The sequence below is a fragment of the Pteronotus mesoamericanus genome, unplaced genomic scaffold (assembly GCF_021234165.1).
Source record: "Pteronotus mesoamericanus isolate MK-2021 breed Mesoamerican mustached bat unplaced genomic scaffold, CSHL_Meso_final contig_68, whole genome shotgun sequence".
Lineage (NCBI taxonomy): Eukaryota > Metazoa > Chordata > Mammalia > Chiroptera > Mormoopidae > Pteronotus > Pteronotus mesoamericanus.
In genome coordinates, this window is record NW_026555234.1 from 23,732,853 (window position 1) to 23,748,984 (window position 16,132).

The 16,132-nt window shown below is 43.3% G+C and overlaps 1 protein-coding gene across 2 annotated transcripts in view; it reads left to right on the top strand.

The window, feature by feature from the left end:
• The first annotated feature begins 263 nt into the window (after positions 1-263).
• FAM114A1 (family with sequence similarity 114 member A1) overlaps positions 264-16,132 on the top strand; it is a 56,057-nt gene continuing 40,188 nt past the window's right edge. Inside the window, exons 1-3 of one of the 2 annotated variants that reach the window (XM_054582046.1) lie at positions 271-333; positions 3,636-3,761; positions 7,195-7,553. In XM_054582046.1, coding sequence (XP_054438021.1) covers positions 7,206-7,553 — 348 coding nt within the window. In that variant the 5' untranslated portion in view covers positions 271-333; positions 3,636-3,761; positions 7,195-7,205. Of the gene's footprint in view, positions 334-3,635; positions 3,762-7,194; positions 7,554-16,132 lie in introns of both variants that reach the window. The other variant, XM_054582045.1, reaches the window with a different exon arrangement.

Below are 16,132 nucleotides of genomic sequence, written 5' to 3' on the forward strand. Positions count from 1 at the left end.
GTGGACGCCTCTCGGGCTCTCGCCACGGGCACAGAGCTGGAAAAGCAAAGTTTCCCGGGGCGGGGCGGGGGAGGGGCGGGTTTTGAAAAGGCAGCTGGGACCCTCCTAGACCTGGAAAGGGGGAGTGGCTGCAACCCCGCAGCGCTCTGGGCGGGGTGAGGAGGCGGGGGGCGCGGCGCCCGCGGGGCGGGCCGACCTTGGACCAGCCACGGGGCGGGGCGCTCGGCCATGTCCCCCTCCAGGCCCGCCCTCCGGCCGCGTCCCCGCTGGCCCTGCCGACGTGGCGGGGCGGGACCCGCCCGGCGCTCCCGCGCGCACTCGCCAGCCTGAGCGGTAAGATCCCGGGGCGCCCTCTCCCAGTCCCCCTCTCCCGGGCGGGCGGGGACAGCGGGATGGTGGTGAAACCCTCTGTCACTCCTTGCCCTGGCTCCCGAATCCCGCCCGCTGCGTTAGTGAGAAATCTTCGGCAGGACTTGTCACCGGGCGCAGGACTGGGAGGATCGGGCTTGGGGGTGAAGGTCCGGGGAGGCGCGGCCGGCGATGCCGAGGGCCCTGCGTGGGTGCGGGCGTGTGAGTGTGTGTGTGTGAGTGTGTGTCGCTCCGGGTCCACGCTCATGCACACACCCACACGCCCGCTCTCCGGGTCTGCACCCTCGGCCGGCGGGAACCTCTGCGGAGCCTGCCGTGTGCACCCAGCACCAAGCACGTCTGAAAAAGTTTCCCCCAAAGTCCCAGGCTGGAGTCGGAGGCAGGCTGCAGGGTCCAGGCAGCAGGGGGCACAGAGAGGGAGCAGGTCCTGGCGAGGCAGAGGCCTCCACCCTGGGGTCCGCCTGCCTTTGGACTTGGAAAACCCGAGTTCAGGCCTCGACTTCCCACCCGAGCTCATCATCTCTCCGCTCGCAGACCTACGTCCTGCCTTCCACTCCGGCCAACTTCTTAAGCTGGCACCACCTTGATGCACAGCCCCCCACTCCCCTCCACCCCACCCCCTGGGTTGAGTCCCACTCCCTAGCCTAGCCCAGCCCCACCCACCCAGTCTTCTTGTATTCTCCCCTGGAATCTGGGGTGTATTTCCAGCTCTTCCAGATCAGGTAGCTAAACTTCACTGGCTTTTCCTAGAGTAAGAAGACGTCTCTGTGTGGGCCATGAGGGCTATGCCTTACTGATCCCGTCAGTTACCATCCCAAACATCTTGAGGGATACAGACAGGCAACTTTTCAAATCAATGCCTCTTGAGCTCCAGGAGACCTCAGCCAACCCAGGGAAACAGGATGAGACCTGCTTTCTCCTCAGAGGCCTCTTTCTGTCCTCTTTTCTTCCTGGCGGCCCCTTTCCTTCCTCCCTTATGTTCATTCCGTGCTCTCTCCTTCCTTTCCTCCGTCAAAATCTGAGCTCAGGAAAGAATCTGATAAATTCCTTGCACTGCAAGCTTTAAGCAAAGGAATGAACCTTTCAGGGTGGAATTTGAGGCACAAGTGAGCCAGTGCAGAAGGAATCTGAGGGTGGGAGCGGGCCTTCCTGAATCTCATGGATTCATTCTATGTAAGTAGTCATTTATTGTACTTATAAGACCAGCTTAAACCAAACACTGTTTCTCTTTAATCAATACTAAACAATATATTCTAGTTCAGTAAGTATTTTAGGATAATAAACCAAGCTAGGTGCTTGTTGGTCGCAGTCCAACCTAGAGGAGACAATGACATAGAAACAAATACTCCTTATAAATGCAAGGGAAGTATCGCAAGAAGTGTTGCCAAAACATAGACGAGGCAGCAGTTCTTCAGAAGGAGAAGGGCAAATTAAGGAAAATTTCAGAGTGAAAGGTGACATGAGGCGTTGAGAAACAAATAGGAGTTGGCCAGGCATTGGGAGGCAGGGCAGCTGGGGCGAGGAACCGGCACAAGCAGAGGCCGGGAGGCGGGGGCTCCTGTGACGGGAAACCTGGTGAGGAAGAGTATAGGATGTGATGAGAGATGCAGAAGGCAGAGGGCGAGACTGGAGCTGGATTATGAGGGGCCACGGATGCTGTGCAAAGGTGTTCAAACGTTGGTTCTTAAGCAGGAAAACAAAGTTGTCATGGATATTTCAGAAAAATAACTGGCAGTCACCTGGAGGCCACACTGGAGGAAAAAAGGACTGGGGCCTGGGCATGTGTCCTTGTCAAGTTCCATGGGAACTCTTACCCGCTGATTCAGAACCTCTCATCCAGAGTTTTTGTTCCCTGTCCTTTAATGACCAACACTTTTTCAAATTGGGAAAAGTGGTGTTGCACAGGGCGGTGTGTTACCAAATTCTTATTCTGCAAAATGAAGCCATTTTAAAAAAAAATCCATCCACTATACCGCTATTTCATAAAAATGAAAGACATTTTCCTACCAGGTAAAGCATGAAAGCTAAACTTGCAAGATGGAGGCACTCATTTATATTTAATAAATTTAGATTGATGAAAAACTTGCAATCTTGTCCTCATTTTTCTCTCATCATGGACTCGTCCCAGTCCTGCAATCTGGTGTTTGAGAACAAAGTACTCGGATCTTTTGGCCATCCTTACTGTACAGAGGAGGAAGTGAGGAAGGCCAGTGTGAATTAGTGAGCTGTATGCACACAAAGGGATGGTGGGGCAGAGCACTCCTCTTTCCACCTCAGAATACCGTCCTTCCCCACCTCGCTATTCCTCCATGTGGCCTCTTGGCCTGGCCACACAGATGTCCATCCTGATTATCTGGAATTCATTTCTGAGGCTGGATATTTGCATATACTCTTATTCCTTCATGCCTAAATAACCACATCAAAGCCATTTTCAAGGTTCTCCCTTGCACAGGGTCAATCCAGCTCATCTTTTCCTCATTTGAGATGCTGTCTTGCATCATCATTTAACTAGTTCGTGTTAGCTGACATCATTTCCTGCACCAAGGTCAGTGAAGACTGACCAGGAATAAAATATAAACATTATTTGTTTCCTGAAGGGTACTAATCGTGTCTTCTCTTTAACGTTGTTTTTGGACCTGTGATGCTGCTGCTCCAATACCGAGCATAGTTCTGGGAGCATTTTAAGTATGATTGAATTTACTCATGAAAAAAACTTATTCCCAGCCCACAAAGGCTTCTTTATATGGCACCCCTCCTCTCCTTGGAGTTTACTGAAGAAGCCTCGTTCCTGTGGGTTGAGGCTCCCTAGCATCAAAGAGCCACAGAGTTAGCTGCAGTGATCAATGTTCCAAACCTTAAATCGGGAGAGATGTCGAAGACTGACAGCCCATGGGGCGTCCCGGCAGAGATGGCGGCTGTCGCAGGAAACAGCGAGTGTCACAGCTGTAGTCCTGGTGGACTCCAACAGTAACCGCTCAGAAAACAGCTCTGTATTTAGACACACAGTTTCTGATGATTACAGACAAAAGGGCACAGTCTTCAAAATGACTACATCTCTCCTGTCATAAGAACATCCACAGTAGGTAAAGGTTTACCAAAACAAACGAAAAAGACCTCTCTCGTTTTGGTTTAGGGGAAGATATAGACATGTAACAGGTAAAAGTAAATAGAGATATGTATAATTGGAAATTAAAGTAGGGCTGAATAGTATTAAAAAATACAGTCTTTCTGAAATTTATAAGTTGACCATAAATATTCTTTAACAGTATCAGTTCAACACCATCGAGCTGACTTCTGGGGTATTTCTGAAGGAATGGCTTCGTGTTGTTGGTTGAATGTAGAGCAACTGCAGAGAAGAGAGGTTTTGTTGCTGAAATTTTCCTAGAATTGAGGTGAGCTGACCTAAGGCAATTTGGCCATTAGAGACGGGTGAGGGCTGGAGGTTGCCTCCCGTGCAACCTCCCTACCAAGGGTGGTACTACCACGAAGTCCTCAGAAAGAGTCCTGCCGCACACTCGCACGTATATTAGCCCCTGGGTTCAGTTATGTAGCTTGTTCCTGTAGGCTTGATGAAGTACTGGCTCTGTCCTTTTAGGCCTCTGGGGAGGACTTGGGTAACCTCCTCATCAGCTTCAGGCTTTGGCATTCTCCTGCAATCAGTATTCTGCTCCACGGGGCAATAAGCTGCTGGGCTCCACATCCCCTTTTGCCCTGGTAATGGAAGGGCAGAAAGACCCCGTACATTATTGTTGTCGGTCCACATATCTTGAGCCCCATTTCCATTTCATGAGTGAGAATGATTTCTAATATTCTTTATGGTAATTAGCACACCCTGGAGTATCTATCTTAGAGGGTGGAAGTTGAACCTCTCAAGAAAAGAACTCTCAATTACAGGTATTAAAATGCTAACTAAAGAACCCTGGAGAGAATGTTCCTGAATAGGGCACCGCAGATGTTAACCAACCATTCCAGGACATAAATGACAACCCACACACGTCACCTGGTGCGTGTTGAGGTATTTTAGCATTACGAATGGTATCATTTCACGTTGAGGGGGAAGCACACACAACAAAGTGCCCATAATGCTTTGTATTTGCCCACGAATGTTTGTCACAGCCAGGTTTCTGTTCCTGCTTATGTTGTAGAAAAGCAAAATAGTTTGGAGCTTCTTAACAATCCAGATTAATGATAAGGATTTTCAAATGATCTTACGAAGAAATAAATACACAGTGTCTATGATAAGCTATTGATGAGCCAAAACTAGGAATAAAAGTGATGTCTCAGCATCGTTTACTCATAGACCCGTTCTCCTTACAGCCCTGCCCCTAGGACCCAGTTGAAGACAGGATAAATTAGGACAGAGAACTCTCTACGCTGTGGCAGTCAAGCAGTGTCCTAGGCTGTGAGTCAGCAAACATGTTTTGTAAAAGGCTGGATAGTAAATATTTTAGGCTTTGTGAATTTGCAGACCATATGGTCAGTCACAACTCCTCAAGCTATAGACAATGCATAAACAAACGAGCATGTCTGTATTCCAATGAAACTTTAGGTACCAAAACAGATGGAAGGCTATAGTTTTCTACCCTCCTTCCTAAGCCAATCCTGACAAGGTTTTCAAAAGATTTTGAAAGTTTCCAAGTGACAATAGCTTTTCAAATTCCCTCCCTCAATCCCACTCCCCTCCCATGAACTACAGTAACTGCCCTTTTCTGTACAGTGGCTTTGTGTCATTCTTTACTATTCCAACTAGGCACTGACCATATTCGTTGACAGACCACTCCAACCTTGAATACCCTGGGTAATGGGGAAGATGTGGGTGCCATTAAGTGAAATCCAAAATTTGAGATCTTGTTATTGGTAAGATTACAGGGTTTTTTTTGGACAGGAAGAGATGTCCAAATGGCCATTAGAAGTACTTCACCAGAAAAAAAACTCCTTTATAATAGCATTATTAAGATATAATACTATATAATATATATAGTCTTAGTATATTAAGATGTAATTCATATACCATAAAAATGGCATACCGCAGAATTTACTCTTTTAAAGTGCACAGTTCAGTGGTTTTTAATATATTCACACTGTTGTACAGCCATTATCACTATCTAATTTTAGAACATTTTTATCACCTGGGAAAGAAATCTTCTCCATTAGCAGTCACTCCTCGTTCCCCCTCCCTTCAGCCTCTGGAAACCACTAATTTACTTTCTGTCTCTATGGACTGGAGGTAGACCTTTGAGACTCTCAACATGAAAGTGGTGTGTAAAACAGAAAGGAATGTGATTCACCAAGAGGGAAATTGTAGCAAGGAAAAGAAATAGCCAGACAACAGTTTTTTGAGGGGATCAGAGGGTTGTCTTGTGCACTTGAGTGCTTTCTAAACCTGCACTGCCAGGTGGCTGGTATGTTAAATGGCTTCTCCCATTCCGTGGTTTTAGCAGCATCCTGAGATTTGACCAGCTGGTAAACACTGAGGTCAACACAAGTACCCATTGATTTGCCTGAGACTTGGCTTCTTGTGTAGGGAGAACACTGTCCTCATTTTATCCAAAAAAAGTTATCATCTTGAATTAGGCTTCTAGATCTGTGCTGTCTAGTAAGGTAGCCACTAGCCGTACATGCCCACACAAAATTAAATTTTAAGTTATTTAAAATTAAATGAAATAAAAAATTTTAATGTGGCACTAGCTATATCTCACATACTCAAGAAACGCATGTGGTTATTAGCTACCACGCAGGACCGTGTAGATACAAAACATTTTCATCATCACAGAAAGCTCTGTTGAGCAGCATGTTCTGCATAACAAGTTTTCTGCTTTGTAGGTTGTTTTGTAAGGGCTGCATTCTTCATTTGGCTTAATATATCACTTCTTCCCATTTCATTCTTGTGTACCCCTGTCTAAACTATTGTCCAATCAGAGCCCAGGCCTTCCCCAACCGGTACCCAACTAAGCACACTTACGTGTATATATGTCTCCTCAATGTGAATCTCTGATGACATGGCAGAGCTGCATGTCAAGTATTTTTTGGTAAGTTCTTGGGTATTTTCTATGCTTATTTTCATTATTGCTGCAAATAAAATCAATAAAGCATACTAAATTAATAATTTCATAGATACAAATAATGCTCCTAGTTACCTTGTGCATATCCCTGTATATGAAGGAAGAGATCCATGAAAGGTAAAACATAGGACTGTAGGTTTTATTAGTTTCCTATTGCTGCTGTAACAAATTACAACAACCTTAGTGGCTTATAACAACACAAACTTATACTTTTACAGTTCTGGAGGTCAGAAGTCCAAAATCAGTTTCATTGGGCTACTGTCAAAAATGTTGGCAGGCTGGTTCCTTCTGGAGCCTCTGAGGGGAGAATGGTTTCCTTGGCTTTTCCAGCGTCTAGTTGTCACCTGTATCCCTTGGCTTCTGGCCCCCTCCTTTGCCTTCAGAGTACCTCACTCCAGTCTCTGCTCCTATCATCACACCTTTTCCTTTTTTGCAGTCAAGTCTCTCTCTGCTTCTCTCTAAAAAGGACACTAGGGATTTCAGTTAAGACCCACCCAGATAACCCAAGATAATCTCCACAATATAAGATCCTTAATTGGATCACACCTGCAACGTCCCCTTTGCCATATAAGGTGATATTCACAGAGTCCAGGGATTAGAACACGGATATCTTTGGGATATTGATTCAGTCTACCCCGTTGTCACATCAAGTTTCTTATTGGTCGAAGAAAGTTTATTAGTAATTTAATTATTCATGGTTTTGAATTAAAGTTTAACAATTCAGATTAAAGCAGAAAGTTTTTGTTTGCAATCATGTTGACAGATAATAAAAAAATGTCTGATGATGCCGGTGACACGTTAGCCACTGGAGACAAAGCAGAAGTTACCGAGATGCCAGACAATGATTCTTTACCCAAGGATGCAGAGGTGCACTGTGATTCGGCGATGGTTTCAAATGAGCCAACCCTGGCGGACCCCGGAGGGGAGCAGCATGAAAATGCAGCCACTCAGGGTGCAGACACTGCTGACACGGGGCACCCTGAGCAGCCCAGAGACGCCAGTGCTCTGGAGCCTCCGCTCAACGGAGAAGCAACTGAGGATGTGGTTGCCAAATGCGTTGACGCAGTCAGCCTCGAGGCAGAACTTGGATCCGAAATACCCCTGAAAGAGCAGGATAATCCGGTAGGAGTGGTTTATTTGATTCAGTTCAACCTAAGATACCTACCATGGGCACAGGTTTGTGCCAAGCTCTGTGGGTGGGGATGGGGGTTCAAATGTACTGTGTTATCACCTCTGTCATGCAAAATGTGTTGTGGAGTGAGAAAAGGAATATTTGAGAATATTTGGTCATTATATTTGTGTTTTTAATTTTTTTATAATTGCATTTTGATAATTGTGTTATTAATAATAATAATAATAACAGCCACCAATAGCTGGATACATCCTTTCTGCCAGGCACTCTGCTAGCCACTGTATGTTATGTAATTCACTTATGCAACAGTTCTTGGAGGCTCTAAGCTGGATGTTATGAACCTCAATTTATAAATAAGGCAACCAGGTTTAGAGATGTTAAACAATCCATTAAGATATTAAGCTACTCAGTAGTAAAATGGAAAATATTGTAATAGTGAACATGAGTCCAAATTATTAATGAGCCTGAATCTACCCTAACCAATTCAATATTTCCTTAACGTCACTTAAATTTTTATGCATATTTGCAAATCCGCTGTGGAGACCTTAGACATTCAGATCACATTCAGACATTCAGATTCTCATACACCTTCCCGCCTTCCAGGGGACCAGAGGCAGGGCACGTCCATGGCCAGGTTCCTTCAGTGCCTGCACCTGTCTCTGGGGGGAAAGACCACTGCCTCCCATTTGGTACCTTGTGTCCATGAACACAGCCATTGAGCTGAGTCCTGTTGACATCTTCACGTCCATCCACGTGGGGACTGGTCGGGGTGGGGAGGCACCCAGCCTAAAAGGAGGAGAATGGCTGCTTGCCTCCAATCCTGCCTTCTGGAGTAATGGGGGAGGGGGTCATCCCTCAGCCAGGCCCCTGCCCTGCTCATCATGAACTCATCCTGTGCTGTGCCACCTCAGATCACCTCTTATTTAAAAAAAAATTATTATTGTTCAATTACAGTTGTCTCCCTTTTTCCTCCATTATTCTCCCCTGCCCTACCACCCCCCACCACATTCAGTCCTCCTCATCGCCATTGTCCTTGTCCATGGGGTCCTTTATACATGTTCCTTGACTTGACCCTTCCCCTTCTTTCTCCTGTTAACCCTCTCCCCGACCCTTCTAGTCACTGTCAGTTTGTTCTTTATTTCCATGTCTCTGGTTCTGTTTTGCTGGCTTGTTTGTATTGTTGATTAGGTTCCATTTGTAGGTGAGATCACATGGTATTTGCCTTTCACTGCCTGGCTTACTACACTTAGCATATTTCTCTCCAGTTCCATCTATGCTGTCATGACAGGTAGGGGTTCCTTCTTTCTTTCTACTGTGTAGTACTCCATTATGTAAATGTACCACAGTTTTTTGATCCACTCATTTATTGATGGGCACTTAGGCTGTTCCAGCACTTGGCTACTGTAAATAACACTGCTATGAACATAAGGGTGCATAAGTTCTTTTAAATTGGTGTTCAGGATTCTTAGGGTATAATCCCAGCAATGGAATCGCTGGGTCAAAAGGCAGTTCCATTTTAAGCTTCTTGAGGAAATTCCAGACTGTTTTCCACAGTGGCTGCACCAGTCTGCATTCCCACCAACAGTGGACTAGGGTGCCCTTTTCTCCACAGCCTTGGCAGCAATTGCTGTTTGTTGATTTGTTTATGATTGCCATTCTGGCTAGTGTGAAGTGTTATCTCATTGTGGTTTTTAATTTGCATCTCTCTGATGGCTAGTGATGCTGAGCATCCTTTCATATATCTATAGGCCCTCTGTATGTCCTCCTTGGAGAAGTGTCTGTTCAGGTCCTTTGCCCTCTTTTAATTGGATTGTTTGTCTTCCTGGAGTGGTCGTGTGAGTTTTTTATATATTTTGGAGATCAAACCTTTGTCCAAAGTATCATTGGCAAATATATTTTCCCATACAGTTGGTTCCCTTTTCATTTTACTGATATTTTCTTTAGCCGTGCAGAAGTTTTTAATTTGATATAGTCCCATTTGTTTATTATTTCCTTTATATCCCTTGCTCTAGGGGACATATCAGTGAAAATGTTGCTGTGTGGAATATCTGAAATTTTCCTGCCTATGTTCTCCTCTAGGACTTTTGTGGTGTCACAACTGATATTTAAGTCTTTTTTCCATCTTAGGCTTACTTTTGTGTATAGTGTAAGTTTGTGGTCAAGTTTCTTTTTTTCTTTCTTTCTTTTTTTTTTTTGCATGTAGCTGTCCAGATTTCCCAACACCATTTGTTGAAGAGGCTATTTTTACTCCATTTCATACTCCTGCCCCCTTTGTTGAATATTAACTAACCATAGAGACATGGGTTTATTTCTGAGCTCTCTATTCTGTTCCATTGATCTATGTGTCTATTCTTGTGCCCACACCAGACTGTTTTGATTATAATGGCATTGTAATATAGTTTGATATCAGGTATTGTGATCAGATCACCTCTTTGAAGGGACTCTGCTGCATGCCATGAGGGAGGGGAACTAAACAGGAGACCAGGGGAGGGGCACGGAGGAGGGCTGGGCTTTTCGTTCTTTAATCTATCAATTAGTCTGTTAATTTGGGCAAGACACCTAATTTCTCTGTGCCTTAGTTTTGTCCTCTATAAAATGAAAACTTTGCATATGAAGGCCGCTAGATATCCTTCTAATGTTTTATGATTCTTTTATTCAAAATCTGCTTCTTTTTAAATTTTTTTCTTTTTCAATCACAGTTTGCATTCACTATTATTCTGTATTAGTTTCAGGTGTACAGCATAGTGGTGAGGCACTCATACCCTTTACAAAGTATTCCCTCCAGTATTTTCGGTGCCCACCTGGCACCGAACATAGTTATTACAATATTATTGACTACATTCCCTATGATGTACTTTACATCCCTGTGACTGTTTTGGGACCACCAATCTTTACTTCTCAATCACCCAGGCTTCTTCTTTTTCACCCAGCCCCCAAAAACTGGCTTCTTAGTTTCCTTTGAACTGTTCTAAGATGAGATGGGCTTTCTCAGTGAAGAGGGTGTTTTTTAAGACTGGAGATCTTTAAACAAAACCAAACAATTATTTTTGCAAGAGTGTCATCTGGAAGTTTGGATCAGATACGGTCAACATAAGTGCACAATTTTGTTTCTGAATTCAGAGAGTTCACAGGCCCTTTGAAGCCACCCATGGACCCTATAAGGGATTAAGAACTCCCAGACTAGAGGTTCTCAGCCCTAGCTGAACATTTCAACCACTAGGATAGTTTTAAAAAATACTGACACCAGAGTGTGTATTAGGGTGGGTTCTCCAGAGAAGCAGAGCCAATAGGATACATAATTATATCTCCTGTACCTGTAAATACCTATATACCCAACTCTGGAACCCATTTTCCCTCCACACTATCTTTCTATTGTGGGGAGCATTGGTTCCCAACTTTTATTATAAATGCCACTGTTAATAAATATCTTCATCCATTAAGAAAACTATATGTTAGCCACACCATTCTGACATGAGATGACTTAAAGAAACTACACAAGTTCTACTAATTCAAATTATATGTGTTCCTTGGATTTACATTTTTAAATGTTTTAAAATGGATTTTGACATTTATAATAAATAAATAAATAAAACCTGCATTAAAAAATATATATATATGCTCCTGATGCCTAGGTTATACATTTCAATTTCAGACTTCTAATAATTATAACAAGCTTGTTAATAAAGATAGCACAATAAAAACTCGCTATGTTTCTATATATCTGCCCTCTTAAATTTTTTGAGCAAATTGAGTGAGTCCTGCTTTTGAAAGCACTTTAACAATCTCCTTGATGCTACGAGGATGAGCTGATGGGCGGGCAGACAGTCCGTTGCTCTCCCTGCACAACACTGTCAGCTTTCAAGGACTTCGTCAAGGTGGGCATCTCCTTAGAATGAACTATCACAGAAGCACCTGGATGGAAGTGCAAATATTGGACACAGAGGTGGGACCAGGGCTCTGGATGTACAAGTGTGGCGTTGCCCTCCAGAGCTCAGACAGAGCCACGGTGTGGGAGGAACACCTGTGAGTGTGTTTGTTCTAAGACAGGCAGAAAGCCGATACGGCTGCTTGGAGACGCTATCATTTTCACCCAGGTCACGTTGAAACCCTTCTAGGTGCTTGCAAATTTGGTCTCTTTTCAAGGGTTACCAGAAAAGGGGATTCTACGATCTGTTTTGGTAACCTATTCTTTTATCTTGAGTTAATATTAGAAGTCAGTTTTGTGCCTCAGCTTTAGGCATTGTTCATTGGCTCTATTTTATTTACCCTTTCTTGGACACCTACAAGAAGTCCTCTTGCATTGAAGAAAACAACTCTTTTTCTGATCCAAAAGAGGGTGAACTCTACAAAAAATCTTGAATCAAAAGTTTATTTTTGAATCTTGAACACAAGTCCCCAAGGAATGGCAGATCCTATAGGAAAACAGCCAAACTCAAAAGCCTATTTAGTCCCAGGTATACCTGAGCCGAAAAGCATCTCATCACCCCTTTCAAAAAACATCTATGGGAAGATGCCTGCTCAAAAAAAAAAAAAAAAAAAAAAGGGTAGAATGTCCTTTGAGAAAGTACAAACCTATATCCTCTAGGACACACTAGATTTGGTAATAATGTGCTTAAATGGGTATATCTTTCTCTAAGTGGTTTGTTTCTGCTTAGTAACTTTGTTTATGAGATCCCTTGAAACCCACATTATTCGCTTCACCTTTGTCTGAGTCAGCACGGTGACCACAGCTTGGCAGGGAAGGTGCCAGGAGGGGGCCTAGTGAAGAGGCAGAGACCAGTGGTTCTGCCAGCTGAAGGGTCTCTGCTTTGAAGGGTCACCCCATCCACAGTTTATGCCCTCAGAGAAGCCGTCTCATCTTTGGTCCTCCTCTTTCTCATCCATTCAGATGTACAGTCTAGAAGCCACTGAGCTCACTGCAGGAATCTGTGAGACATGTTGGACTAGGTTCTCCAAGGCCTCTATCAGTTCCATGACACTGTGTGTTGTGCCCAGGTATCTGAGTGGTACAGCTGTCTTCAGGGTGCCCCAGGCTAGCTGGGGAAGGCAGCGTTATTTACAGCAACTGTAGCATGTTCTGTAGTACTAGATAGTATAGCTAGAGAGTATAGGCGCAAGGGAAGCCTTATATGGAACACTTAGGAAGTCAGGAAACTCTTCAGCCTCAGTTCAGAGGTTGTCTTGGGTGCTAATCAGGAGTGACATTTATTCCCAGAGATCTTGTAGGACCTTATTATACACCAATCGATTGCCCCCTTAAAGATCCCATCTAGATCAAATGCCCCTAAATTCTTAACGCCAAGAAATGTGACCTAAACTAAAAAAATGTCATCTCTATTGTTCAACACCAATGCATAAGGACAATTATGAAGGTAAAGAATTCCAGAAAGTACTAAGGAAAACCTAGACTACCGCCAGACAGTTCTCACCCTAGAAAAGGGAAAGCAGAGTGCTTAAGTTATAAAATTCCTGTTGCCTTGGCCAGTGTGGCTCAGTTGGTTGGAGCGTCATCTTGTAACTAAAAGGTTGCGGGTTAGATCCCTGGGCTGGGTGTGTATGGAAGGCAACCGATCGATGCTTCTCTTTCACATTGACATTTTTCTTTCTCCCTTCTCCTCTCCCCTCCTCTCTCTCTCTCTTTCTCTCTCTCAATAAATAAATAAATAAATAAATAAGGGCAGTGAAAAAATGTCTTTGAGTAAGGATTGAATAAATAAATTAAAAAAATAAAATAAATTGCTGTTGAAGGAGACAAAAGAGAGAGAACATAGGCCAAGACATGCTGATAGTCGATTTTTGCCTCTTCAGTGAGTGAATAGTTTGCTCCGATCCATGTATTTCCCCCTTCAGCCTGCTGTACAGCATGACACTCAGTTGTTGACTTGAGCAACCAGTCGGGTGCTGGTGCCATTCGGCCTCAGAGGACAGTGCTTCCTAAATCTGGGGGTGTACTGGAATCACCCAGGAAGTCCGGTACAAATGCTTACATGACCACCAGTAGAGTTTCGGATATTTCTCTTGATCAAGCCAAATCTGGTTTGCTGTATAGAGTAAGGTCATTCTTCTGAGATTGTATAAGGAGGGGGCAGGGAGTTTAGAGAGTCCTCATCTGATCACTTCTGTTTTCTTTGTAAAATAGGATGTGAAGCTATCTGATAAAGAAGGTGGGGATTAGATGGTATGAAGGTGACAAAAAAAGCTTTAAAATAGCCATATATAAAATAGAAGATCTGAGTAGATCCATTCTGCCTACTTTATAGTCTTATTAGTATGTGACATTAAAGCCATTTAAAGTAGAGACAGTACTCATAATGAGATAGATTTATAATTCCTGTTGAACATTCAGTTTATGTGGTTTTTGTATTAAATGTGCACATGTAGTCATTTGGGTATTTGCCGCTGATAAATATTCTTTGTCGCTGATCGGGAGGTCACAGCTCAATGTCAAAGGAGCTTGATTAATAAATCAACTGAAGTTATCACTTATTATACTGCAAAAAGTTCTAGATTCATTTCACACTTATTTCCATTTGCTAGTCAATTACCAGCTGTCAGAGCATATTAAGTATTGTAAATGTGAGTCAGAAGCTGTCACCCTTAAGTGTATTAAGTCTCCTTAATCACATTGGTAGTGATTTTTCCCATAAAAGAATGATATTAATCATCAGCTTATATATGTCTTCATTACGTTATAAAATTACCATTGGCTCCCATTACCAAAGTGAAGTAAATCAATGTAGACACCAAAAATGAAAGCTTACAGTCATGAATTATGAGTATTGCCATTCATGTTAACAGGCTTCTCATTGTTTCCAACAGAAAAAAATGTCACCCAACTGTCAAAGCTTTTCACTTTCTGGTATTAAAAATGTAGTTTTATTATTATTATTCTTATTTAACATTTATGAAGTATATATTAAGTGCAAGGTACTATGCTCACACCTTTATTAAGGATTATTTCTTTTAATACAATAAACCTCTGAGGCTCTTGGTTCTTAGACTTTTGGTTCTTGTACTACCACACTTTGTATTCTTTAAGGAAGTAAACAGTGGCTTAAAGGACTTGGGTAACTTTTTCCCAAAATGACAGAGCCTGGAGTCAAACCTAAGCGATTTAATCCCATAACCTTTTCCCTTCACCACTAATCTACACTGATGGATAGTGTTTGATGTTTACTAGGTGAATCATTTAGGAGTGCATTTGGGTAACTAAAATCCAACTTATGGTAGCTTATAAAATAGCAATTTGGTTTTTCTCACTTAACAGAAGGAATGGAGGTAGGCAGGTGCTCGCGCTGGTTTAGTAGCTCAGCATGCCAGGACCAGCGTCTGGGACTCGTGAGCCTTTTACGGCAGCAAAAATGGCTGCTTCTGTTTCAAGCATTGTGTCCCCGTCCAGGACAGGGAAAGCGGGGGTAGGGAGAGGGCTAGCATGAGCCGTAGCTGTATAATGTACTGTGAAAGCACAACTTTCCCAGTTATAGCTCATTAGTTTAAAACTACTTCACGTCCACTTATATCTGTAAGTGTGGCAGGCAGCAGGGGAAAGGGAGTTAGAGGTGACTGATGGACCAGCCTTGGGTCAAAAGTTATAGAATCTACAAACTTTATAGGAATTTTTCATTTCTTCTTTAACTACTTCCTTTCTTTTTCTTTTTGGAGTCAAAGAGCTGTGAGTCTTCAACTCCTAACATGTTCTTGCCTCCTTTTCTAGAATGTATTCCTAGACAGTAAGAGAAAGCTGTGGTTTCACTAATTGGATCAGAACACATTGGTTGCAAGTAACAGAAACTGTTGTACACTTAAGAAAACAGATGAGTTTCAGTTGTTTATTCAACAAATAAATATATTAAGCACTCATTATATGCCATGAGCTCTTCTTGGCTCTGGGGATACATCAGTGGAGCGAAAGAGAGAGAAAGAAACAGACATACACTACACAGGAATCTCATGGAACCCAAAGATAGGAATGGAGCAGAGCCTTGAAGAGGGACAGGAACCGGGTGCTGAGAAGGTATCAGGAATTCATCTGAATTCATCTTCTTTACTCTGCTCACTCTGCTTCCTCTTAATTTTTAGTTTGCATGGTACATGGAACATGGCCACCCTCTACCACCTGCGTTTTTATCTTCTATTCAAGCAACCAGAGTCTCTCAGTCCCAATTCAAATACCTAAACAAAAGAATTTGAATCTACTAAGCCCACAGACAGGGAGAGATAAGGTGACAGAGGTCATTGTGAGTGAAGTGGACGCTTTGAATGGTGTCTACCTTAAAGGGCCACCTGTTGCTGCTACATCTTCCGGTTCACTGATGCTTCTGTAGACACTTTGCCCACATCGCTCATGGCAAAGCTTCCCCGAGCACCCCAGAGACTTGAACATTAACTCTACTTTGAAGAGCACAGTTGTTTAGTTCTATAAAAATTGCCTGAGACAAAGTTGTTTTGAACTTTTCCCAATCACCCTTGTGCCCTAATATATTCAATCATTCCCTCTCCCCACAGCCCTGTCCCTGTCGTCCAGATAACGGGAGATTTGGGTCTGGGTTAACATCACACTCCCTTCTCC